At 43.4% G+C, this 25,576-nt stretch overlaps 2 protein-coding genes across 3 annotated transcripts; both read right to left on the bottom strand.

The window, feature by feature from the left end:
• Nucleotides 1-1,605: 1,605 nt before the first annotated feature.
• TXNDC15 (thioredoxin domain containing 15) lies at nucleotides 1,606-4,866 on the bottom strand. The gene is made up of 5 exons (XM_075510956.1): nucleotides 4,635-4,866; nucleotides 4,048-4,487; nucleotides 3,303-3,466; nucleotides 2,964-3,094; nucleotides 1,606-2,004 (listed from the first exon to the last, which is right to left on the bottom strand). The coding sequence occupies exons 1-5, from the start codon at nucleotides 4,849-4,851 to the stop codon at nucleotides 1,808-1,810; spliced, it is 1,149 nt and encodes a 382-aa protein (XP_075367071.1). The 5' UTR covers nucleotides 4,852-4,866; the 3' UTR covers nucleotides 1,606-1,807.
• A 4,912-nt stretch (nucleotides 4,867-9,778) lies between these two features.
• Nucleotides 9,779-23,203, bottom strand: C8H5orf24 (chromosome 8 C5orf24 homolog). 2 transcript variants are annotated; one of them, XM_075509478.1, is made up of 3 exons: nucleotides 23,037-23,197; nucleotides 14,033-14,462; nucleotides 9,779-12,164 (listed from the first exon to the last, which is right to left on the bottom strand). In XM_075509478.1, the coding sequence occupies exons 2-3, from the start codon at nucleotides 14,457-14,459 to the stop codon at nucleotides 12,124-12,126; spliced, it is 468 nt and encodes a 155-aa protein (XP_075365593.1). In that variant the 5' UTR covers nucleotides 14,460-14,462; nucleotides 23,037-23,197; the 3' UTR covers nucleotides 9,779-12,123. The 2 variants fall into 2 exon arrangements, with proteins under 2 accessions (XP_075365593.1, XP_075365592.1); XM_075509477.1 differs by lacking the exon at nucleotides 9,779-12,164 and having other exon boundaries at nucleotides 12,171-14,462; nucleotides 23,037-23,203.
• Between the last annotated feature and the right edge of the window lie 2,373 nt (nucleotides 23,204-25,576).

Genomic DNA, 25,576 nt, shown 5'->3' with positions numbered 1-25,576 from the left:
GGTGCGGCCGGTAGCAACGGTGCGGAGCCAGCGGGCAGGAAGGACACCGAGCCCGGAGGGGAAGGGGGGAGCTGAGCGGCCGTCTGCGCAAAACCGGCCGGCCGCCGCCGCCGCACACCGAAGTCCTGGAGCTCCTTCGTGCCCGTGGTGGCTTCTGTCGGAGGTCTCCTCGGTGCCCCGGGGCAGCGCTGAAACAATAGTCACTTTTCAGAGCAGAGGAGGCACCGCACCTAAAGACATCACTATTTCTTTAGAGGTATGGAGATAATTACTGGGGAGAATCCAGCGCTGGGCCTCTCCAACTAACTGGGCAGTAGAGGCAAGAACGCTCCAATTTATTGCTCAAAATCTCGAATCTTTATTAATAAAATACTTCCTAGCTTTATCTTCAGTAATACCCAAGTTTTATCAGTGCAGTTTCCTTTTAATACACAGAAATACAGGACCTCAGCTTTCCAAAGGGGAAAAGTACGGCCACCAGAAAAATACCTGATGAATTATGCTGTAGGGGCATGAGCTCTTTGCCAAACAATAAATTTTACTGCTGTCTTTCTTTCTTCTTAGCTTAATTTGCACTCTAAAGCTTCCTATCAGGGTACTAGGGCGAGCCTCCACCATGTATAAATGCTATGCAATCAAATAAGCAAAAAGACATAAAACGTACCAGTCCATACCTTATTCAAAGTCTTCCATGCTGATTATAACTAAAACCCATACCAATTCTTTATGTAGCCTCAGCTGTGGACTGTGCAACCAGCAAACATGTTAGTAGAAATTTAAATAAATCTCAAGACTGGTCTTGCTAATTTAGGCAGGTGATCTGTGCCTCAGAAGTTTCATGCTTTAATCCTGTAAGAGAGTGCCTGAAAAGGTTATGCTAAAAACCTGATGTATTTAAAAAAAGAGTAAGGACAATGAATGCAATTTAATTCTATAGGAATGCGGTAAATAAGTTGTGTATACACACACAATGAGGTGAGCTTTGGAAGTTATTCGAAATCTTATGAAGAACTGCCACTAAGTCAAAACTCAGAGCGAACAAGAAAACCAGCATCTAACCCCAGCACCAGAGGCAGGAAATAGTCACCCTGTCAAGAGCTGCGTAGCACGCTTCTGAATTGTTATTGCTGGTATACAATGGCATAACTCATTTGAAGTAAACTTATTTTTTTAAAACATCTTTTTCTTCATAGTTCATTTTCCTGACAGTCACACTAATTTAGTAGTATCACCATTCACCAGCGTTTTCCTTTAAAATGTGATATTTTCCGGGAATACACAAGCCAAAAAAAAACTGGGTATGATCTCTGTGGGCTAACACATCCTAATTCTATAGTCTTTACCACATCGTCCACGTAGAAGCTTTACTTCATACGTCTGTAGGATCTGTAAAACAAGATCCTCAGATTCTACCAGAGCAGAAGCAGCTCTGCCCCTGTGCCAAGCAGTGCCACACACACAGGCCAACGTGCTGTAAAAATCTTACTTATCTAAAAAGCTCAGGGACCTCTCAAGAGCAAAGTAGAACTGTATCACCTATTTACATTAAAGCCCATGAAAAATCAGCCGATCAGAGCAGGTTAATAAATACTTTTTTAGTTCATGCTTTTACATATTTGTTTACTTACCACCTTAATTGCCACGAATTTGCTTTTTACAGATTCAGTAGTTGATAAATAAAGCAGATTTTTAGTCAATATTATAAATTACAATAAATTCAACAGTTCATCCTTATGTACTTCTAGTCCATACAAATTCCCGCTTTACCAATAAGCGGAGAATTCTGTCCCTATTTCAGCATCTTGGATTATTCCTGATGTTCGTGCTCCTGTCCCGGGATCAGCCACCGAATGCTCTCCGTTCGAACGGTAGCGTACATGACAAAGCTAGCCAGAAAGAGCAAGGAAAAGAGAAGCAGCCAATCTATGCCTTTTGTCAGAACGCTAGGCAGGGGGCCTTCCCAGTCTTCCTCGGTCACAGCCACGTCGCTTTTAGCTTCTATGCCTGAAAAAAGCAAGCACTTAATCAACACCAGTAATAATCATTAAATACAGAGAAGCTGGTTGTATTTGGAGCTTTGTTCCTCTTCTCAGATTAAGGTGTATGTACCGGTAGACTTAAAATTTTGGTGAGACAGTCCTTGTATTTTAACATCTGTCTAGCCTATAGTTTACTTATGTAAAAACAAAAGGCTATCGATGTGTATATACATTTTCGTAAGAGGAGGAGGCTTGTTCTGTCTTTCCACAGCAGAGCCCAGCGTAAATTTGTGGGGTTTTTGTTTGTGGAGGTTTTGAGTATTTCTGCTCTGTTAGCAAATATAACATATATATAATTCATAATATAGTAAGTCATACTATATATAATGTCAATAATATATATAATAATGTCAGCATATATAATGTCATAACAGAATATAATAAATATAAATTCTGGCCCTTAACAAAGGCCCTCGTAGGCCTAGACATGTTTTTGTTTTGTTTTTCTTTACAGAAGCACAGAAGGACCGGAGAGCTGGCTGATGCTGAGCTCACAACGTGGACAGCCAGATCACAGAAACCGGAATCCTTTTGTCTCCTCCAGCACAAGAAACGAAACCATCTTATCCCCCAGCTGCCGTCAGCCTTACGTGGCTCTGGCAATGGTCCCAGGTTCATCTGCCTTTATTCCCAAATTAAATATTTGGGCAGAAATATGTGCTCGATCCTTCTAGCACCCTCTCTAGCTAAACCCCACTGTTTCCCCCTACTCTGTGACAGCAGCCCAATAAGTTGAGTCTCTGCTTTCAGCACGCCCTGAAATCCAGCTCACTATAGCAACTGATTATACAGACCTCTGCCAGGTCCTCTCAGGGTCTTCATGAAATTCATTTTAAAGAACAAACAAGAGGGAGAGGAAAGCCCAGTTTGGAGCTAAAAGCCAGCCTGTTCTTCCTACTGACACATCAGGGCTGATTTACGTACCTGTTTGATTAAAAATGAAGTCTTTCAGTGTTTCCAGCGTTCTGTCTGTATGATTAAATCTAGCCATAGGTTTAGCACCTTGGAAAAGGAGGATATTGGGTACAGCCACAGTTCCAAATCTAGTCGATAAACTGGTGGACATAAAGCAAATACAAAGCATGAAGGAAAAGAAATCCACTGGAGGAAGAAACAAAGGTAGTCACAATACAGGAAGTGTCAGTTTTACCAAATTAAATTGTCACTTTATAGGGAAAAAGAAAAAAAATCACTCCTGTTTTTAAAACATACAACTCGCTAATGAAAACAAACTGATGGCAGAGCACAGGAAGTGTAAATTACCTGCTGTGCTGAGATGCATCCAGCGCCAGGAAGCGAAGAGTTGGAAACGCTCGAGGTAAAGAATTAAAATGAGGTGCCAGACTGGCAGAAAAACGGCACCACGGCGTATAGAACAAGACTAAAGTACAGTCACTGCTGTTTGGGTTTAAGAACTCCATCAAATCCTTCGAGAAAGCAGAAGAAAAGCAAACACGGACAATTACATATTTCACAGAGTTAAATTCTACATAGGAATGCATCATTCAGCAATCAGTTAGATAGTTGACCATATTTATCATGTAGCTGCACATTTGTTTAACCTTTTTAAAACAGATGCAGAAGGGTATTTAACCTTTTCTAAAGGTTGTTTTAAAAGTATATTACTTAAAAAAAAAACCCAACAAAACATAACCATTGCAAGAAACAAGCTAGAAGTAGGCACTGATGCTGGCAGTAAGTACCATTAACAATTTCAGAGAGAGACACTAATCCAGGCAGGACACAAGCTGACAGTTTACTGCAGGCACACAGATGAGAGACACAGGCATGTGGACCGAGCTGTATCTCCATTTTTTTCTGCTCAGAATGACACGAAAAGCCTCCCTGCTCAGAGGTTTCCTCTTTTCAATAGCACAGAGGATGTTGGGCAAGGCAATTAACTAAGTCAAGCACCGAAAGAAACACGCACACGGTGCTGACGGGGCATCCTTCACCATCCGCACGCGTTCACAGTACCACCAAGCAGCGAGCCGGGCGAGGCGCTTACCTGAGACACGTTCAGGATCTGCAGCGTGAAGCGGTCGATGCCGGTGATGTTTCTTTCCTCACAGTTCACTTTGGGAGCTTTGGCGCTGTCGGTGCTATTCGACTCCTCGGCGGGCGCGGGCAGCACCGTCTCCAGCACGGCCTGCTCCCGGCCCTGGCCGCCCGCCTGGCCGAGGGGAGCCGCAGGGCTGCTCCCCGCGCCGCACGCATCGCCTCCGGCCGCCGCATCGCAAGCCCCCTTGGCGACGGCAGACGCCTGGCCGTCCCTCGGCTCCCCCGGCACCACCGAGAGCACCACGGCCTGCTGCGCGGGGAGCCCGCTGCCCAGCATCGCGTCCGCCATCTCCGCAGTCCGGTACCGCACCGGCTCGCCGACGTCCTGCGCGGAGCCGCCCCCGGGGGAGCGGGGCTGCCCGCCGGCGCTCTGCTCCGTCACCGCCCCTGCGCCGGGAGGGAGAGAGAGGTCAGCTCCGCGCTGCGGCCGAGCCCCGGCCTCCCCGCGCACCGCCCGCCCCGGGGAGGCCCCGCACACGCCGCCCGGCCCCTAGAGCCCGCCGCGGCTGCCATCGCCGTCACCGCCGGCCTCACCTGCAGGGAGGGCCCTACCGAGCCAGGCCAGCGCCAGCAGCACCCGCCACATCCTCGGCGCGGCCGCGGCCGCGGCCCGGGCCCCGGCCGCCTCCACAGCGCTGCGTCTCCCCGGACAACGGCCGCTTCCGCCGGGGCCCCGGCCCGCTTCCGCTTCCGGCGTGCCACCGCCATGCGTGCGTGCGCGCGTAGCGCGGCGCGGGCGGCGTGCCGCCATCTTGTGTGGGCTCGGAGCGGGCAGCGGCGGCCGCGCTGCCGATAGAGGCCGCGGCGGGGCTGGGCACGGCGGTTCCGCCCAGGGACCGGCTCTGCGCGTTTGCTGTCGGGAGGGCGAGCTGCGCCGAGCGGGCGCTCCTCCTCCTCCTCCGACCGCTCGCCCTGTTTGTATATCTGTGGTGGGGGCTCCGGGCCGGGGGGGGGGCAGCGCAGGCCGCAGCGGTGGGGACGCGATCGCCACAGCTGCGTTCGTCTGCGAGCTCCAAAAATAAAGAGTCCTGTGTTCCTGATCGTCAAACGAGGGGACGGAAATCGGCTGGAGCTCAGAGCAGTACAAGACAACAGACCGAATTCAGCTCAGGTCCCAGTCCCTGCCACTATTAAGTACAAATAGTGCGGCGTTTTTTAACCAAATTTTCTCATGTCGGCCCGGCTGAACCCCCCTGTACGGCAGCGAGAAGGGTTCATCTGTGCCATCTTCGCAGCCCAGGGCCAAGTCCACCGACAGCTGTACGACACGGTGTAAGAGGACACGCTGCACGGGCGAGGTGTCGGTCTGCTGGCGGCCGGCAGGCGTTGCACTGTTGATTTAAATTAGTTCAGGTCAAAAATCCTTGCAACGAGGGAAATGTCATCCTGAGGACCTGACAGGATGTTAAGATTGAAGGGTAATTGAGAGGGCACACAAACGCACCCTGTAATTCATTCCAAAAGCATGTTTTGTTATAACCCAGTATCCCAGCCCTGAGGGCCTGCTGCGACCAGGGCTTCCTGATGGCCACGTCTGGCTACCGAAGGATTTGCCCACTTCCACCCGCTATAGAGAAGCAAAGACTGAGTTTGGGATGTCATTGCACATGGAAACTAAACTGACCTTCAGCCAGGCTGGGGTAAGGGTAAAAGCCCATGAACTAAAGGCATATTTTTTTAAAGCTAAAAAGAAAAGAAGAGTTCTTGGCTGTCAGCATACCACCAAAGCTCCCAAGCTGAAAGGCGAGATAAATACTCTGGTATTTCTTTTTAGGAAATAAGATAATATTCGTCCTGCCACAGAATTAGTTCTTGCTTTCAGTTTAATAGTGAAGCTTCAGGACTATTTGGGGCATTTTGAAAATGAACATAGTACTTCAAGTGCCGATACCCCCTTTTTTACCATGTTTCTTCAAACTGCCAGCACTGTACAATGAGATTTTGCCAAAACTGTGCATCTGTCAAAAAGTGAGTGAGAATTATGAACTAGAAGAGTATGAACCATACCATAAAAAAAAGGCAAGGAAACACTGTACATGCATATAAATGAAGATAGGTGTCTGCTCTATTACAGAAATGGGATTTTTGTCTTTGTTTTTACTAGGGGATACTTCTCCAACTCTGTCCTTTCTTATAGTGCACATTTTCTTGCTTGGAAATTTTTTTCTTTCAAAGTCCAATCTGCATAATCATTAATATTGCACATAGAGAGAAAATATTTAATTAGACCAGCTGATAACAGATCAAGCAAGCAAGCCTGAAAGCAAAAGCACATAAGGAATCCAAGCCAGTGCAGACTAGCCAGGAAAAAGCTGCCCCATTCCCAGTTGTCCTTCTCTTTGAGTTTGGACAAAGCGGCATTTTCAACTTGAGAACAATTTTTCTTCTCCTGGCCAAGGACTGCAGGTGGTTCCCAGCTCTCAGCTCTGTGCCATCAGAGTCTAGCGTCCCAGCCACCACAGCCCTGGATGGTGTCAGATCTCGACCACAGGTTGTGATATTCCAGTCCTTTAGAACAACAGATAGCTTTCTGGCAGCATACCTCCATCAGGGACACTTCTGTGGATTTAATCCTAACGTCATATTCTTCCTACCATAACACAAATCAAAAGGTTTGTGCAAAATTACATTCTTTTTTATGGTGACTATAAGTAATCTATTGGTGGAAAACAAATGAACTCACAAGAGTTATAGGTAGTCAGGCTTTATCATACCTAACTCACAACAAATGTACTATCCCAGTGCTTATGTATTACAAAGGTGGCACATTTCTTACGATGCCTGCCAGTTTTGTTGCGAAACTGTTTTCAGTGGCTTACATTTCTCTGATTTTTAATGCCAAATGTCTGTTTTCAGGAAAAAGTCTAGTAAAAAAATACATTGTTTTGCATGTATTAAAAAATCTTGGACACATTAGAAAAGCTCTCTTTGTTAGGGAAGGAGCTGAAATTTAGTGAAGACGAGGATTTGCAAAACATGAGCCTTCTGCTGCACCCATGAATAAACACCAAAACTCGGTGGTCATTTGTGGATCTTAGATTCCAGCAGCTGGACTTCTCCGCTCCCCAGGTTTCAGTCACACTGGCCAAGCTCCTTCACAGCAAGAGAAGGAGCGAAAGAGGACACGGACTGGGAGAACAAGGCAATGCCAGGATCTTCACCTCAAGACCAGGGTTTCCACTCACGTATAATCCCAACATGTCCTCACAGCCAAGACATTCTGTGTATTCAATAGTGCAAAGATGAGGTAGCAGAGAACATGACAAGCGTTCAAATCAGGAGCATAGGCTGAGGTCGCATGGGCAACTTTAACCTACACCTACACAGGATGTGTGACTTTGTAACCTTTGTTTTCTCAACATGGCTGCAGTTGAATATTTTTATTTAAAAATATGACCACTTGAAGCAGCAAATACACATTTTAGTATTATACAGATCTCAAAGGCCTACTCTAAGTAATCAGATTTGCACTAATTGTTACTGTGATATTTTTTCACTAATTGGAACAAGCTTTTGTGGTATGAAAAAACCAACATGAAAGGCAAGAAGATTTATCTCCTTCAGATCATTTAAACAACACTTAAAAATTCCACAACATTTTTCAGCTTCAAAGTAGTTAAAAGTTGTTAACTAATGATTCCTTCCAGCAATGCTGCAAGATAAGCAGACATTTTTGCCGTGTTTTTACCAGTGGGGAAAAGGAGACATTGCCATCCCTAGGCCACGCAGGGAACCTAAGCGAGAGCCAGCTCCAGAACGCCGTAGCTCTTGGGCTGCCAATTCCGACTGGTCAGGCCACACCTCCCTCTTAAATGTTAAACAATAAACACAGAGCCACAGGCAGAACCCAGATAAAAATAGCATGCAATGCAGGGCAGCGAGTCAGTCCTTTACTTTTAGGCAGTACAGCTTTAAATGATTAACTGTCAAGAACAATCTTCATTTGTCCTGGTCCAAAAGCACGCTCTGTTGAGCCGGCATATTTAATAGGTACCGTATCACTAATTCACACTGTACTATTTGCGCTACTTTAAGAGATTACACCGAGGAGGTACAAAAGCATGAAAATGCCAGTCCAGCCCCAAAGCAAGCCTTGGTGTCTCATCATACACATAAATGAAATTATTAAAAGATGTAATCATCTTAAAGACTCCTTGAAGACGTCCAGCTTGCGTAGCCAACACTGCTAGTCTGTCAAAATGAATACATCATAAACTGGTCCTGTCATCAGGAGCTGCACCTGGCCTCGCACACCAACTGTGGATTGAGGGAACAGACTGCGTTGCAACTTTCATCATTCAGTTCATTACACAGCAGAGGACACAACAACCATGGAAGCAGTCAAGCAACCTCCAACGCAGCTGAAAAGCCTGTATTCTTGTATGATATAACTTATGACTGACAATGTCAAATACTTCAGATTTCATTACAACAAAGAAAATAATCCATTTTGCTCAAGGAATCACATCCAGGAACTGGTTTTTAGACCAGGACGTAGCAAACCATAGTTGAACTCTGTTCTGAACATATCCAGTCACCTTGAAAGCCAAATATTTAGAATGACCAGAACAGGCTCCCCCCCCCCCCCCCCCCCAAAAAAAAAGGCATCAGATGTCTTTTTCAGGTAAAAGCAACTTAAAAGTCTGCAAAATAACTGCAACTGACATTTAAAATGTTCCAACCCTAGATGTATTCAGGGCCTTTGAAAGCACATGGAAGAGAAAACAGAGGTGTTGGAGAGCAAGGCGAGGATGCAGACCTAGCAGTCCAGATGCAGGTTCTGGTAGGTAGGACTGCCCGTCTTCCCCCAAAGTTACTGAAAAACTTCAGTAGAGAGGAGGAAAAAAAAAAAAAAAAAAAAAAGAGGGGGTTGGGTGGTATTCAGAGCACATCTTACCAACAAAGATAAATTGGAATATTGCTAGAATACAGGGATAAATACATCTTATTCATCAGAGAATAATGAATAATGACCACCATTCCATGAAAAGTTTAATTTATGAGTACTCTCAAATTGCACTCTCCATGTGCAACAGAGGAAAAAAAGGCAGCTTACTATTTATATGTACATAGCTATGACTCCTTTCTGTTCCTCTTCTCATATTTGAGTGAAAGGATAAGAACAATTAAGTTACTGTAGCAGCATTTGCAATTCATTAAAAAATGAGCAACATTCCTCTATTTTCTGACACCTTGCAATTCATACAGGCTTTTTGCTGCAATACAAATATATGGGACTTGCCTGTCACAAGCAACACACATCTCACGTGGAAATTCAGAAAGCCAAGTATACTGCAAGGGTGGGCTTATTTATTCAATTTAAAAATCACACAATACAGTGGCCTCCCAACTCTCAAAAAATCCTGTGTGCATTTTGAAGTCCACACAGGCATGAACACACTCAAGTCTACTGTAGCCAGATTCAATTACACTTGAGGGAGGCAAGGGACAAACACAACAAGCCACCGGATTTTAAGTGAAATCTGTACAAGGTGTACCAAAACATTTCAGTGCCGGTTCAAGTCACTTAACTACGACTGAGACACCAGGAGAACAAACACCATTTCTGTTCACAAGAGAAGAGGGCTAAGGCTATTGGTCTGGTAACACTGTCAGTAGGCATCTTCAGCCAGAATTTAAAAGATACTAAGAAAAAGCCCAGAGGAAACATTGTTAGGTTTTAAAGTATTAACTTTATTAATAAATATACATCCATATGATGATGTAAATACAGATCATGAACACTACTCCATTCCCATACACATAATTGCACACGAGTAGCTCAAGTTCATGGACATAAAAACATACACAGTATCTAATCAGGCTTTTTACAGCAGAGGATGGGGTGCTGATACTAGTTATTTAACAGATTACTGTTTCCCCCAAAGTAAACCTGTGGAAAAGCAAATGATGAAAGGTTAAAGTATCAGAAAGTGGTTCAAATTTCAGAATACAGATTTATCTATATGGAAAAAAAAAAATCACAAGGAGAAAGGTCTAGTCTCTACTAAGTCATAAATATATTTAAGCAGTGTTAAAATATATGCATTAAAATAGAGAAGAATAAACTTCTTTTGTGGTCAGAAATGAAGTCTGCAGTTCAAAGTATTTATGATTGTTATCAAGTGTTTTAACTGTCAACTCTAAGGATAGCATGAAACATTATTATACATACAACAAAGAATAGCAGAGTCACAGCTAATGAAACCATCGGACAAATGACTTCACATTGCTCTGCCTTTTAAAGCTCTTCAAAAATGGGGGAGGGAGTTAAATTCTCATCTGAGTTACTCTGTGTATTGTAGTTCCAAGTAATTCTTTTCACAGACACATCACTTTTCACTGACAAGGCTTGGTTTTGTCCTGACTGAACTCTTAAGATCTTTCAGACAAAATGAAAATATATCCATTCAGAACGGAGATCTTCAATGGCTCGCGATACATAGTTATTTTGATTAAACTAAATCCGAGATATAAAGAACATTGCTTTAATGACAAAGCTAACCGGTGACTTTAAAAATACTATCTTTAATATCAAAGTTAGCCACTTCTGATGGTATCTGATTTTTTTCTGCCAAAATATGGTGCTAGCATCTTGAATATGTCCAGTGCAAGACTTTATAGTAGCAAAATTATTTGGTTTTAAAGTTTAAGTAAATTTAATCAGAAACTGAATAGTAGTTACTATATGTATATTAAACAGTGAACTTGTATAGCATCATTAAGGAATAATAGCAAGCTAATACATTTCATTTATGTATAAATAAGACATTAGAAAATTGATAATTAAAAGAAATTATTAAAAACCAAACTTGACGTGTAGATCTTCTGAACAGTGTTAACACACAACAGCGATCCTAGCTTACGAATAGCTGAATTATGATATATAATATAAAATAAGCAATTTACCTTACAAGTAATGTTTTCATACTATGGGGGGAAAAGGCCAGTTTTCCCATCGGTGCTAATAAAGTTTAGGCATTAACATGCTGTTTCAGTGTTTGTCATGGAAACAAAAGTGTTGAAAAAAGCACAACGTGTTCTGCAGATTATACATAGGAAAAGCAGAAGTATTTGAAAATTCCATTTCTAGTTCACTTGGAATCTCTAACTTCTTTTTTCCTCCCCTCCCTGCACGGCACCAGTAAACTGAAGTCAGATATAAAATAAACCAGAACTAGGAAATGCCCAGCAGTGCACTTCTGGTCTCCTTGCTAAACCTAGAGTGCCAAGCAGCCCATTAGGCTCTCTGAACGCTTTTCTACTTTACGCTCATCATTTCACAATGGACAACGTTAAGTGTTTTTTACTGGGGTTATATTCCATCTGATATAATTAATAAACACTGTAATGAACAGAAATTGCTTAGATGATTTCATTATTTCATCAGCATACTTGAATACAAAATTCATTATACTAGCAGAACAGCAAGACATCTGCATTATCTCCTGACACACAGCACAGCACCATTGAGGAGATGCACGAGTGAGGAATGGAACAGGAGCAAACAGGATAAACAGGAGGAGGTAAGAAGTGGAGTTTCTCCAAGGTACAGTGGTGACATGCAACACGTTCCTTGCCAGCGAGGTGTGACACTCCTGCAGTTACTACATTCAGCTGAAGAGGACTGCTTTCTTAGCTGAGTTCAGGAAAGAACTTAAAGCAGTCTTTTGTTGAAAAATCATCTGATTAAAAACAGCCAATACAACACAGATCCTGAGGGTGAATTAACTCACGTTAGCATTTTGCATGTGTCAGAAGTTACATCGTTCTGAGAAAGATTGCTAAATTTCAGACTTGCGAGTTTGTTGAGGAACAGAACATATAACTGGATTTCATAGCTTCAGCATGAAGAAACTATTTTTTTAGTAGCAGTTTAGCTGCCATTAGTTCATCTATTGACTAAGGAGCCATCCAGTATAGTTGAGGTTCATTGTCTTAGTTGCCAGTGCATACACAGTTCCCCCAAAACAATTCAACACACCTATTGTAAAGTACAGCATAAAGTCCAGCTCAATTTGTGTTAGGCATCACTGGAACACCTGAAGGCTTGCTGCTTTTTTCCTGATAAAAAAGGTATGAAACATGACATCTGTTTCTTAAGTTGTCATCACTGAAAGCAAGAGTTCTCATCTAAATGACAGCAGGCCAGAATAGCATTTATGTTAACAAAAATTATCAGCATCATTACTCATTCAGCACAAGCTCAATTAACCCAAAGTTTTCTGCTCCCCCAAATCTGCAAACTCTATATATTCTCCCGCCCCCCAGATATTTGAAGCTACAAATTCATCATAATGTCATATTATATGTGAAACAACTTAAATGTAAACTTTCTTCCAGATGAAAAAAACCCCCAAACCTGTAATTCCAGTAAAATAAATTTAGAACAAACAATATGCAACATTGAGGACTGATTTTTTTGAAGTCTAGATTAAAGTATTTTACACACACACTCACACACTCTCTCACACTTAAAAAAAAATTTAAACACACCCAGTTGAAAAACTGAACATTTCTTTTGGAAGGAGGGAAGGTTTTAGTTTAAGTCAAGAAATGTACTTATAGTTAACCAACAAAATTTTTTTCCAGCTTGCATGCATAGATGAATTACTTTATATCTGTGGTCTAGCAGTGCAGTAAACTGCATCCTGTTTGCATCAGCTATACAGTTTGCTTTTATAAATCATGAAAATGGTGTCCTTTGGTAGATATATAAGCTTCCATAACTTAAATATAGTATAAGTGTCAAATAATGAAATAACTGTATTTCCAGGAATATCTGGCAAAACTAAGTCTGAAAACTTGGCAACAGTGTCTATTTAAAAAGTTTAATTTGTAAACGTTATAGATTAATACTTTAAAAGCTATTAAACTGTCGCCACCTAAGCACAGATTTTAAAGGCAAAAAACAGTGTAAATAGCTATTTACAGATTTAAGAACATACTGTTTAATATTAACCAAATGCGTAACTAGAACGAACAGTACTTAATTTCTTATAAAATATTTCAAATTTCAAAGACTTATTTGTGGTTTGGTATATGTACTATTAGGCATTTCAAAATTACACAGCAGAATCCTGTAACAGCATTAACTAAAAGAACAGCTATCACCTAAAGGCAAATTAGCTTGTATTAATAAGGCGCTGTGAAGCTGTAACGCGCTGTACAAATGCTCAGTTTTCTTTAATATTTTCAAAAATATTTTTGGAGCATAAGTTCAAATTGTCTTACCGCTACAACTCCAGAAAAAAAGCCACCTGAAATCAGCACTTTAAAAAAAGGTTGAGATTTTTTGTTTGTTTTTTAAGTATCTATTTGAGGTCTGTAGAAGCTCCTGCAGGAGTGGAAAATGTAGCTTGCGGCTTTCTTTATCAACTTTTCTTATCAAGTAAGAAGTCATCTGGCTAAGTTCCTTATTGTGGGATAGGCCACATCACGAATCAACAGCCAGCTCATTCTGTCCTCCTTATCTCAATTATCTAATCCATAACCACACAACTAGATTTACCAGAAATTGAACATAAAACTAGGGACATGGCCATTACTTCAGTATCGACACCAAGGCATATGCATCACTTCAGACTTTCTTATAAGTTATGATTTAAAACCAACAAAAACCAGTGCCTTCTCAACATTGCTTTAGAAGTTACTGAATTGCACCCGTAGGCTATGGCATTATTTGAATAAAATCTAGAAATTCAGACTTAGGCAAACACTACAACAAAATGCAAGAAACATGCCAAAATTCAGAGCAAAGCAGATTAGTAAGGAGTTACTAATTCCCTCCTTTCATTCATTAGGCTGTTTCATTTTGCTACTAGTTTCACCAGCAGCATGTACTCCTCTGTTATGCACCATAGGATAGGGAAAAGCTGCACTGCCACAAGTATAATTTAGATTTGCAAGCCGTGATAGAGCTTTAATGCTACCTGGAGGTCTGCCTGGGCTGACTTTGTATCCTGCTGCTTTAGTGGTACCCAAGGGTCTGCCTGGACTTGTCTTAAATCCAGCTGCTTTGGTGGTCCCCAGGGGTCGACCTGTGCTGGTTCGGTACCCTGCTGATTTTGTGGTCCCTGATGGCCTTCCACGTTTACCAGACCGGTTGAGGTTTTTCTTTTTCTTTAGTTCGTCTTTTGTCTCTATATTCCTGCCACTTGTGGTCTGCAAGTGCGATTCGTTCAACGTATCTTGTCTCTGGCATGCAATTGGTTTGTGGCTGACTGCGTGGCTGTATTTACTTTGCTGAGTGGCATACAAGTCAAACTGATCAGCAGATCTCACATTGTCTTCGTTAAGGCAAGAACTCTTGCCGGTCCCACAGAAAGCTGTATTGCTGCTGGCAACAGGGTGCATCATTTTCTACCAAAAATAAGAGAGACAAATATGTATCAAGATATAATAATAATGCAGCGTTCCACAAGTGAGAATCTTTCAAAAGCTACCTCTATTTCTTAAAATTAGTCCAAACTACTCTGTCTATTTTTAGTAAACAGTTTGTCTATTTTTAGTAAACAGTATTTTGTCTATTTGTCTATTTTTAGTACAGTACTGATGTCAGTAAGTTACTTTTTTAAACAAGAAGTTTTATTAATCTTTCACTTGAGGTTTTGCATGGTAACCTTTACACACAGTTAAAATTACAATTTAAACTACATATTATCCAGATAGGTATAATTAGGGAAGAAGTACATTAATGAGCTGAACAAGAGCATTTCAGTGACCAAGATAGGCAATATTCACTCACCCACCGCGATTTCAAAACCTTTCTAACTGAATCTGATCTAAATTCTAGCTGTTCTAGTTGCAACATTAACCTATCACCTGTGAGCCAAGGAAAAATACGGTACCACTCTCTTGATTTAGTAGATATAGGCTCCTAAAGATTTTTTTTGTTTAACTGCAGCAAATTAATAAAACACTAATCAGTTTTGTCATTTCTTGTAACAATTAATGTGAAAGAAAGAAGCAGGTAAGGCATTCAGCAAAGACATGGAGCCATAGTTGGGAAAGCAGAGGTACAAAATGAATCTATTACAAAGTAAAAGACGCTAGATTGCAGAAATGCCACTGCTGTCCTAGTTAAAAGAGCAAGTACAAATTGCTGGTAATGACAACTGTGAGATAACAACTTTGGGAAAAACAACATGACTCCTGTTAGACATGCACGTTGTCACACATCTCCAAATATTCTGGAAAACAAACATGGCCCATCGAAGTCAACAACTGTTTTATATGGCCTGCTCTTTTCGTTAGATAAAACCAACTTGAGCTGTGCTCTGTTTACAGAGGTTTACTTCTTTAAACAAGAATCAAAGCCCTGTCTTCAGGATGGCAGAAGGGTGACTCTCACCTGCACGTTACTGCAGGCTAACCCCAGTTCCAATGGGCAAATGGACGTCCAGCTGCTAGAAACCACATATGGTCACCGTCATAATTACAAGCAACAATTTATAAATAAATTGGTTATGCTTATATCCATCATATCAAATCGCTGCAGCATACATACGGGGGCAGAATCACAATAATTAACAATATTACTGGTATTCTAAAACTTTTTTAGTATTTATGCTTCTAAATACCAACTGCACAGATACTGCCTCAGATTTCTTAATAGTGGCGATACCATAAGAAGCCAGCAAGCCACTCAAGGAGCAACAGGATGATATTTTCACCCATTCAACTATATTGGTTCTACAACTTAAATAAGCTGCAAATACTCAATTTAAGATAATAATATTTAGCTATATTGAAGACAAGATTAAGCCAATCAATATCTGACACATCAGAGTGTTTCTGCGCCCTACAGTCATGCTCAGGACACCAAGTATTTCTTCCTGCGGTAAATTTCTCTAGTAGATGAGGTCTGGAAGATTTATTGTATTTTCCCTGCAGTAGCTCTGGAATATCACCTACAGCAACCCAATTTAAATTCTACCATTGATTACTGAATTTATTTGGCAGTTATGAATGTCTCTTCCCAGCCAGAGAGAAAGCATACAGCAGGGACCGTTTATTTACCCAGGAGTAAATCCCCGTGCCTTTTTCTTCTGATTACAATGGATACATTCCCTGCTTTAACACCCGATTTACCTTGGCTTGTCAAATGCGCATTACAGTGTATGCATTACTCTTATGCAAATATATGAATATGGTTTTGTGTCGAACAGTGAAATTATGATAGTAATATAGTTTAAGTATTAGATGGTTCTAGCAGAGATTATGTGAGTGCTACAGTTCTGGTGTGTTGAATGGGGTACAGTGGAACAAACATGAAACCACTGTTATTGCAGGTGTTGACTAGCAAACGAAACAACTAAGAATAATTAGCAAGCCTGCGCTTAGCAAAGAACAAAGGAAGTAAGCTACAGGTCAAGAGACCAGACAGACTTTTCTGTGCGGCCATAAAAAGGAAGATTAAGGTTTTCTACAATTCGCAGTCAAAAAAATGTTACCTTTCTTTAACCCCACTAGAATAGGGCCCACAATATCACAAAAAATACCTGAGATTTTTTGTGATACATAATTGCAAACATAAGGGTTCTGATAATGTACTTTTGCTGCCGAGAGAGTAAGCCCAGCGGCTCTAAAAGGCTATTCATCTGTTTGTTGATACACTAGAGGACACTTGGAGTGGTTAGCAGCATTCTTGTCTCGGTACTCACTTTAAACGCAGGAATACTGGCTTCAGCCCCAAAAAGCCGCTCCGAGCTCGACTGCCACAAAGAAGGATCAGTTCAGCTGCCCAGCATCCAAGGAACACACCAGACCAGGGAGAAGGCACTGAATAAAGTGAGGGCCCCTGGTATTTCTCAGACCAACCACGCTCAGACTCATTCCTGTCTGTGTTACATTCCTATTCTCTGCTTTTTCTCCTCATTACAGTCAGGGGGATTTTTCCTACAGACACCATCCATCTTTCCTGGGGAGAACCATCGCAGGTACTCCTAGACAGTGAATATATCCTGCTGTAACTGGCAAACGTTGGAGCTTCATGACCATATGCATGTGTTTTGTGTCTACTGCAATATCCCCAAGAGCTCTCAGCAAACACTAACTTCACCTACAAAACCTGGCTGATGCTAGTTTACCTTCCATCTGGCAACAGCCAGTATCACTGTAATTGATGAAAGAAGAAAGACATACAAATCAGTAACTGTTTAAAATTTCTTACAAGAGGAGGAAGCTTAATAAAAAACCCACAATCTTGGTGGAAGACTGCCAATGGGATTTTTTTTTTAATGAATTTTTTTTTCCTCTCGGCACCATTTTTCATCAAACCATGAAAATTTCAAGTAGTAGCCAAAGTTCGTATTCTGTGTTTTTTAAGACTTTTTTTTTTTTTTCAAAAAGTTTTAAAAAGGAAATCTGTAATTGAGCTTAATTACCCTAACATGGACATCTCCAGCATAATTTTACTTCATTCACATTACAGTGGGGAATAAAAGAATGTAGTGAGTCTATCTGTAGAGTGGAAGCAGGTTTCTTGGCAGGGAAATACACAGTATAAATGAGAATTGGTATAAAACGCAAAGCTATGCTAATTTAAAAATCACACTCTAGCTAAATTGTATTGCCAAACACACACAACTTTGTGTGCAAGCACTCTTAAATAAAACCAGCCAGAAAAGTTTCCAGTGAAATAGAACTTACTTGTTTTAAACCTGTCAATAGATACATAGAAGATATTTGCAACAGTTTACTTAAATCAGTTTTTAAACTGATTCAGCTGACTGGTTGAATGTCTCTGTGTAAACAAATAGTTAAGATGAGGCATTGTAGTAACGAAATTTAGTCGTATTTCAAAAAGATTTTTACTGGAAAGTGGCTGTAGAGGATTTTTTTATATGGATCCTTTTCTACCTGGTAATTTACTTCTATACAAATGCTGGGGAAGGGAGGAGACAACTGGGTAAGCTAGCTTTGGGAAAAGAGAGGCAACATTAGAGCTTCCCATGCAATGAAGCACAGAAGCTCCACCGCTGCTAGAAATACAGAAAGAAACGGGACCATCCATCCCTCAAAGCTTTGCTGCGGGGGGGGTTCTGGACATGGTAACGACCCCTCCTCCTTTTAAAGCAGCTGCACTGCCACTCTCCTGAGTCCCTGCAAAGTTAACCTGCTTTAGCACTAGCGAGGGGAGCTTGAAGTTTTGTTTTGCGCAGATGACAGCCAGGCTACTGATCAGTCAATACACGATGCATGAAGCTGTAATTAAGATTTTTTGTATTTCACAGTCAAGCTTGGTATCGTTTGCTTTCTTCTGCTGGGAGATGAAACAGAAACCATATTATAGGCAATACAGACGCAGCATGAAACTTAAGAAATTTTGCCTAATTCCAGTGATATTACAGGTTTTGGACAGAGAGAGCGCATCCTTGTATCCCTAAATACAGGTTAACATACCGCACAGTTCTAGCTTTACAACTGCTAAGGCTTCTGTTACTGGTATGGCCCATCTCTCTCTAGGCCTGAAACAATGCAGAAAATCCCCATTCATGTCTTGTTCACTACACAAAATTTTAAGATAAAAGCTACTCGAAATCACATTACATAAAAACACCCTCTTGGGTTGTGACATGATGCTCTCTTTAGCTCTCAAACATCACACTCTTTGCCTTCTTCATGGGCAGAATTTAGCTGCCAGTGTAGGTAAGGTGAAAACTTCCACGAGCACAGAAAGTACACAAGCCCACCAGAACAGGCACTTGCTCATTAAATATTTTATACTGAGTACTGAACCTGTGACCCATTATCTGCATTAAGCAGAACAATCAATCCCAACAAAAGAAGCAGGCAACTGCTCTGGTCTCACCCACCCCAGCTTGCTTTCTGTAACTACAGCCTGGTTAGCACCAGACCAGACCTGACTCAGCAAGTGCTTTTGACTTCTGGTAAAACACGCTTGAATCAGAGCAAAATGAACAAAACTGGAAGCACATCTGTATTACAGCTTTTCAAATGACAACACCAGGAAAGATAAACTATCGCCAACAGGGACAATTTTGCTTTTAATGAGGGTTAGGATATGCAACCCACTCGTTTCTCTGAAGTTTTCCACCACTGAGCTTGCAATAGTTTCAACAATATTGACGGAGCTGTAAGAGGCTGTAGCAGTACATTTTCATCACCATCCAAGACACAGAAAGTATACGACATACTACTTAAAAACACAAGCAGCTACAAGTATTATTTCTGCACTAGTACTCTGAACGTCAGTTCTACCAATTAAAACCGTTGGAGTGGAGCACAGGACCAGCTCTGTTCAAGGTCTCTGCATAAAGGACGCTCTATGCCACGTACCACAGTGCAAGGGCTGCAGGCCCTTGGGAATACCAAAGGGCTCATTTTCTTTGCAGGGGGGGAGTTTAAGCAGCAGCAGCACAGATATTTTGCCTTTCAAGATTGCAACAGAGATATGGTATTGGTTCTGCTCTTCCCTCTTAGGATAGTGGGTGTGAGAAATACTTTCATCACTCACTTAAGAGAATGAATTCTCTTTTATATCAATTTAAATGTTTTCCAAGTGTCCCTTTTATTGTCAGCTCCTTTTCTACACGTTAACTCTTGCTAAAGTTGGGCCTCACCCAATTTTTTAAAACCCATAGCTGCTTGTTTTCACAACGTTGCACCTTACCTTGAGTATTCCCATAAATGTAAATATTTTAAAAATACTAAATATGAAATCCTATCAGTGGCACAACATACATCGTAACACCTGAACCTACATTTGAAATCTAACCTACTTCTGAAGCTAGATGACAATTCTCCAAACTGTGCTTATGAAGCACTTTCTGCAGTTGATTGCATAATGTGGTTTTTCCTCGTCATTTGACACTAGGTAAAATATATTAAAACTAGCCAAAATATAAGAAACAACTTCTTTACAGCAGTGACTCGCTTGAGCTATTACAAGACAACATGAGACTGCATTTTGAAAAGACAACATCATTTTGAAAGCAGTTTCTTTCTCAATTACTCTTAGTGCAAAAAGACAAAGAAATTAAGAGTTCCCCAAGCAATACAAGAACTTACAAGTACAGTCCTTCCCCCAGTGACCCAGGATCATTTTCTTACATGACGGAAGTTAAGGGAAGAGTTACTTGGAGGAGATATACCCACCCACTTCAAATTCTTCTTCCCCAGACATGCCAGGCAGAGGGGGAGCCTTCCCTCAGAAGGGGGCTGCGACTCCTGCTCCTTACCGGAGAGCTGCAACCTGGGTGCATCTCTGTGCCTCCCGGAGTTCAAGTCTCTTGACTCAGACACCCTTGGAGAAACAGCACTCTCCAAAGCCTAAGCACCAGCTTTGTATTAAAGACAGAGATCGGTGCTGCTCTCACAAAGAATAGATGTTGTCAGGCATAAGCTAGGCTAAGTGTCAAGTAAACTGTGAACTTTTAGGGATCGTTCACGATTTGATTGCAAAACCACGCAAACAAGTAATTGTTATGCTCTCTAACCTTAAAAAACAAGTAAGTCATATGTAAGGGCAGAGTTTCACTAGATGCCAACATCAGCAAGAATGTCAGCTGACTTCTTTCCACCCCAAATTTAAGATCATATAACCATGTGATGATGAGAAACAGGACACTTGAAAGGGTTAAGATGCTTCACAAAAATGAAGGAAGATCATGTCAATGATCTAATTAACTGTGCACCTCCAATTACACTGACAACAATTGACAGTTTGGTTTCATAATCAATAGAAACCACTCTGAAGCCGCATTTTTTCTGAATGAGACAATCTTGCCCTTTCCTCCTCGTGCCAACACTAACTATTGTGCAAGAGCAGGACAAATCAACACCAGGGATCTGACCCAGGTGAAAACTAATCCAACAAGAAAGAAAAAGCAACAGTTGGCTGGCATTGAGGCAAGAGAGGAACAGAAACACACATTCCCATTGGAAGCACAGAGACAGCCTGAGGTGCCAGGTCAGCCTAAGCCACGTTACCCACCTGGCGGCCACTGACCCACTCCTCCCTGGTCCCAGTTACTTAAAAACCTAACCACACCTAGACAAGATCACTTTTTGACAACTTAATAGACTTAGAAGAACTGAACGAAGAGTATGACAAGTTCCAAACACAGCACAGGGAACGGAGGTTGGAGGGGAACAAAAACCCCACAGCTGGGGATGGGGCAGCGCAGAATCAAGGCAGCCATCCGGCCAAGTAGACTGGCTTAGAGGAGTCAGGCTGTAAAACTGCACCCTGATTATTCTGTGGTTCTGTAATTACCAAACTTCAAGGCAATCCAAATATGCATATGAATGACGGAGCAGGTAGAGGTAGATCTTTATAAAGAAAGGATTATTAGTGTTTGTGAAATTGTCCATTCACCTCAAGGAGCTATTCCCAGGTAAAGAGGAGCAGACCTTGCCACAGCATAGAACAATGGCTTTGAGGCGCTGGAGATGCTTATTGATCTCTGTGGGTGTTCTCGCCTACCTGCTCTTCTCCTCAGGGAACAGACCTCGCTACAGTCTAGAAAAACAGCTCGGAGAGGTGAGGTGCTCATTCATCTCAGTGGGTGTTCTCACCTACCCTCTCCTCCTTCCCTAGCCCCCTCCCACCAAAGGATTTTGAAGCTTAAAAGATGGATCAAACACCTTCCTGATGTGCACTTCCATGGTGTTTCTCTGTGACAGGACTAGAACGAAAGGCTCCGGACACCTGTCAACACACCCAAACACAGCCACTGCAGCGTACTTATGCTAGACTGCAGAAAGACAAATCCACCTGTTGAATCTGTTCAACAATGGTCAACGGACAAACACATGGGGCTTTTTTTGTTTAAGGCTGCATCTAAAACCTGAAGAATACGGATACAGACAAAAAAAAGTTGTAAGAGAAACTGTGGCATCTGAAGACTGAAATAGAAATAAACCATAATTTAAGAAATATATTCACTGAGTGTTCCTTCTACTCTTTCATTTTACAAAAATAACAGCCACGGGGATCAAAATAACTGTTACTTTCTTTAGAGAGATATCCAGAGACAAATGCATGCAAATGAAAGGTGCAATTATTCACTAATTAATTACTCCAGAAGGGCTATGCACAAATAAGGATGTACTGAACTATCTGTAACTATCCACAAGAACGTACACCATTCACATGCGCTATTCTATAACGCAAGAGGCACAGAAGGAACATACCAGAGGCTATCCAGATACCCTGGCATGCAGGTGAATGAAGGCATGCACTACTTAGGTACGCCAAGGAAATACAGCCATGGACCGTATGCGCACATTAAGATTCCACACGCTAATGGAAACATGTTCTAAGTAAAAAGCACTGCATATACACTATCCCCACGCACGAAAGACGTGGGTGCTGAAGGGAATTAATAATTCCTGAGCACAGCGGAGAGGCCAGGCTGGGGAGCAGCGGGAGGCCCAGCTCCACCTGGAGAGGCCAAGGGCCAGCTGAGGGGACAAAGGGGCGGCGCAGCTCCCTCCTGCCCCGGCCCGCCGCCTCAGCTGCCACCACAGCCGGCGGGCACCGCGCCTGGGGGCACGCGAGCGCTGGGAGGGCTCGCCTCGCATCACCTGTCTGGCGTGGGTGGCAAGAAACAGGGTCTGGCCCAAACCCCTCCTCGGCCCAGGGTGCGGCCTCCTCCCCCCGGCCCAGGGTATGGCCCGGCTCCCTCCCGCCCGGGCGGGGGGGGCAGCGGGACGGGGCGGCGATGGCGCAGCTCCTCTCCCGCGGCCCTGCAGGGCCGAGCTCCCGCACCCCGGAACGGCGCGCAGGCGGGGCCCCCCAGGAGGAGACCGAGGGATCCCCCTCAGCGGCGGGGCTGGACGCGGCCGGCAGGGGAGGGGAGCGGAGCGGAGCTCCCTCTCCCGCCGGCCGCGTCTCCATCTTGCCCGCCCGCCGCCTCCTACCGCGCGGAAAAGGAGCCGGGGGACGCAGGCCCAGCCCGCACCTACCTGAAGGGATCGGGGCGGCCTGCAGGGCGGCGGACGTTGCGGGCGGGCGGGCGGGAGCGAGCGGCCGCCTCCCCCACACCCCGCCGGGCAGCTGCAGGGAGCGGCGCTGCGGCGGGCGCGGGCGGGAGGGAGGGCGGGGCGCGCTCCCGAGCGGGGCCGCGCCGCGGGGGCGCGCGGCGAGCGTGCGCGGGGCGGGGCCGGCGGGGGGCTCCTCCCGCCTCTGAGGCGCTCAGTGTCGGGCACCCGCCGCCATTTTGTCCTGCGGGCGGGAAGGCGGCGGGCGGGCGGGCACCGGGCTGAGGTGCGAGGCACGCACGGAAACGTGAGGGCGAGGCCGGCCTGCCTGCCAGCGCCTTGCTTTCCCGCATGGGGTGAGGCGGGGCCGCCGGGCAGGCTGGCCAGGACGGTACGCAGTGGCCTTGAGCGCAGGCCATCACCGCCGCCCTGGGCCTCTGTGAGGGCAGGGGAGCAGAGGAGGGTTTGCTGAGCAGCAGGGTCAGCACTGGGCCATCATTCGTGTTCTTCTCCACCTCATGAATAGCATTATTCACATTGATCTTTGCGTCCGGCTCTGAAGGGTAAATCACTGATTTATTGTACAGTAAAATAAATTCTAGAATGTATCCTCTATATTTGAAATATTCTAAAGGGTTAAGCATGTTCATGAAAACTCAGGATTCCTGGTGTTTCTATTACTTTCGTTTGGATGGAGGAGCATGGTATTTTCTGTCCCAAAAGTACACATGCTGCAATCCATTACAGAGTAATCAAGCTTTAGGACTGTCTTAAAATAATGTATTAGGTTAGTTCTCTTTCACTGCTGACTTTGCAATGAAGACGGCAGCCGTTTCCAATGTGACTCATACGGGGCTGAGTCCATGTACCGTTGCCGCAGCTCCAATGAAGTACTGCTGATTATTAAAGATTTTGCCCTTTTTCCTTGCTCGGCAGTCAGTTTCAGAACAGTTGCCCAGTGGTATTTATTGTTCTGTGAAACACGTCTGTGATGATAAACTTTGTGCTTAGAATGGCCAAAGTATAAAATAACTTAAGAATCATATTTCATCTGTCTTTTCTAAAGCCTTTAGTAAGAGTGCAGGTATTGCAATGGCACGCTACTATAAAAAAAGCTTTGAGTGAGAACAGCAACTTCAACTATTTCCAAAGAGATCCCATAGAAACAGGAATTTTAAGTACCCAGCACTTTTCACAATCTGACCTTCTGTTGTTAAGGTCAGTTTTAGCAAAACAATATGACAGCCCACGTTGTGGAAGGCTATGGCCAACAGATTTTTCTATCCACATCTGATAATGACTGTAACAGCATCAGTGTCACTGAACACTCATCCAAACCTTCCTGCCCTCTGCTAGCACCCTTGGGCCATTGGCGGCCAGTAGCATATACACCTTCAAATCACAGGGACTACGTAAGCATGTAAGTCCTTAAATGACTGACATCTGAAAGAGTCTGAAAGATGTTCTGCGTTACTCGGGTGACGTCTTAGAAAATAAAAGCAAGAAAGACACGGCAAAGAAGAACCTGCAGCTTTTACAAATGGCTAATTCTGTTTTTCTAAATATTTTCCTCTCCTGCTGTTGTTTGGGGAGCTGACTGCTGTACTCCAACCCTGTGATATTCCATTTCTACAATACTTGGAGCTCTTCAGGCCGAAAATTGCTGTGAAACATCCTGCCAAGACGATGGTTCGGTTTTTTGCCAGTGCTTCCTAATGCATGCAGGAATCCTCACTTGCAATATAAGAAAGCAGCAGGGAAAAGCAGCATTTATTTAGCTTAATTTAGCAAATGATTCAGTTTATTTACGAACCTCATCTTTCTGCTGTTTTTAACTCCTGTTGGAAATGCGGCCACCAATCAAAAGCGGTGGAGTTCGACACCTCTTTGGTATCCTTTTATTTTCCTTTTAGTATCTAGTCTGGAAGGTGGTGGAAGTCAGGCCGGGCTCAGGCTCCCGATTTATGTAGAAGAAATCACGATCTCAGCAGAATACAGAAGTGGTCAGATAATAGAGAGGAGTGAACTTGTAATGTGACGCAGTGAAAGGTTCCATCCCAAGAAGCTGTGAAACCTGAATCGGGCTGTTGTTGAGGCTATCGCCGGCAGACTGGCAGAACGAGATCTAAAGGTTTGACCTTGGAGCGGGACATGCCTCCGTGAGGGCGCTGGGTCTGTGTGAGTGCTCTGTATTGTGCTCCAGGCAAACCCGCCTCAGATGAGCCAGCTCCGGTGCCCACAGTGCTCAAATATTAATCTGGTAGCAACAGGATTTGGTTTCCTCATCTGCACGCTGCGCTAATAAAAACAGGAACCAAACAAAAGATAAATTGGTCTGCGACTGTCTTGTTTTTTGAAAGCTCCCCCGGGGCCTGAAGCACAGGCCGTTACTCAGGTTGTGAGTCTGCTTCCCCCTTTTCTTTCTCTAAAGGACTGCTCTCACTAACAGTGGCAAATGATTACAATTAATTATCTGCAAGGTAAAAGATGCAATGAAATGTTGCCCCTCCCTACACCCGGACTGC

Source organism: Mycteria americana, chromosome 8 (genome assembly GCF_035582795.1).
Source record: "Mycteria americana isolate JAX WOST 10 ecotype Jacksonville Zoo and Gardens chromosome 8, USCA_MyAme_1.0, whole genome shotgun sequence".
NCBI classification, from domain to species: Eukaryota; Metazoa; Chordata; class Aves; order Ciconiiformes; family Ciconiidae; genus Mycteria; species Mycteria americana.
Note: the sequence above shows the minus strand (reverse complement) of the source record. Positions and strands in the feature narration are given on the sequence as shown.

Coding starts and splice junctions, on each gene's coding strand:
- TXNDC15 (XM_075510956.1), bottom strand. CDS start 4,851: ATGGCGGCACGCCGCCCGCGCCGCGCTACGCGCGCACGCACGCATGGC. Junction 3,095..3,302: donor GATGCATCTCAGCACAGCAG/GTAATTTACACT, acceptor TATGTCCACCAG/TTTATCGACTAGATTTGGAA. Junction 2,005..2,963: donor CTTCATTTTTAATCAAACAG/GTACGTAAATCA, acceptor TGCTTTTTTCAG/GCATAGAAGCTAAAAGCGAC.
- C8H5orf24 (XM_075509477.1), bottom strand. CDS start 14,459: ATGATGCACCCTGTTGCCAGCAGCAATACAGCTTTCTGTGGGACCGGC.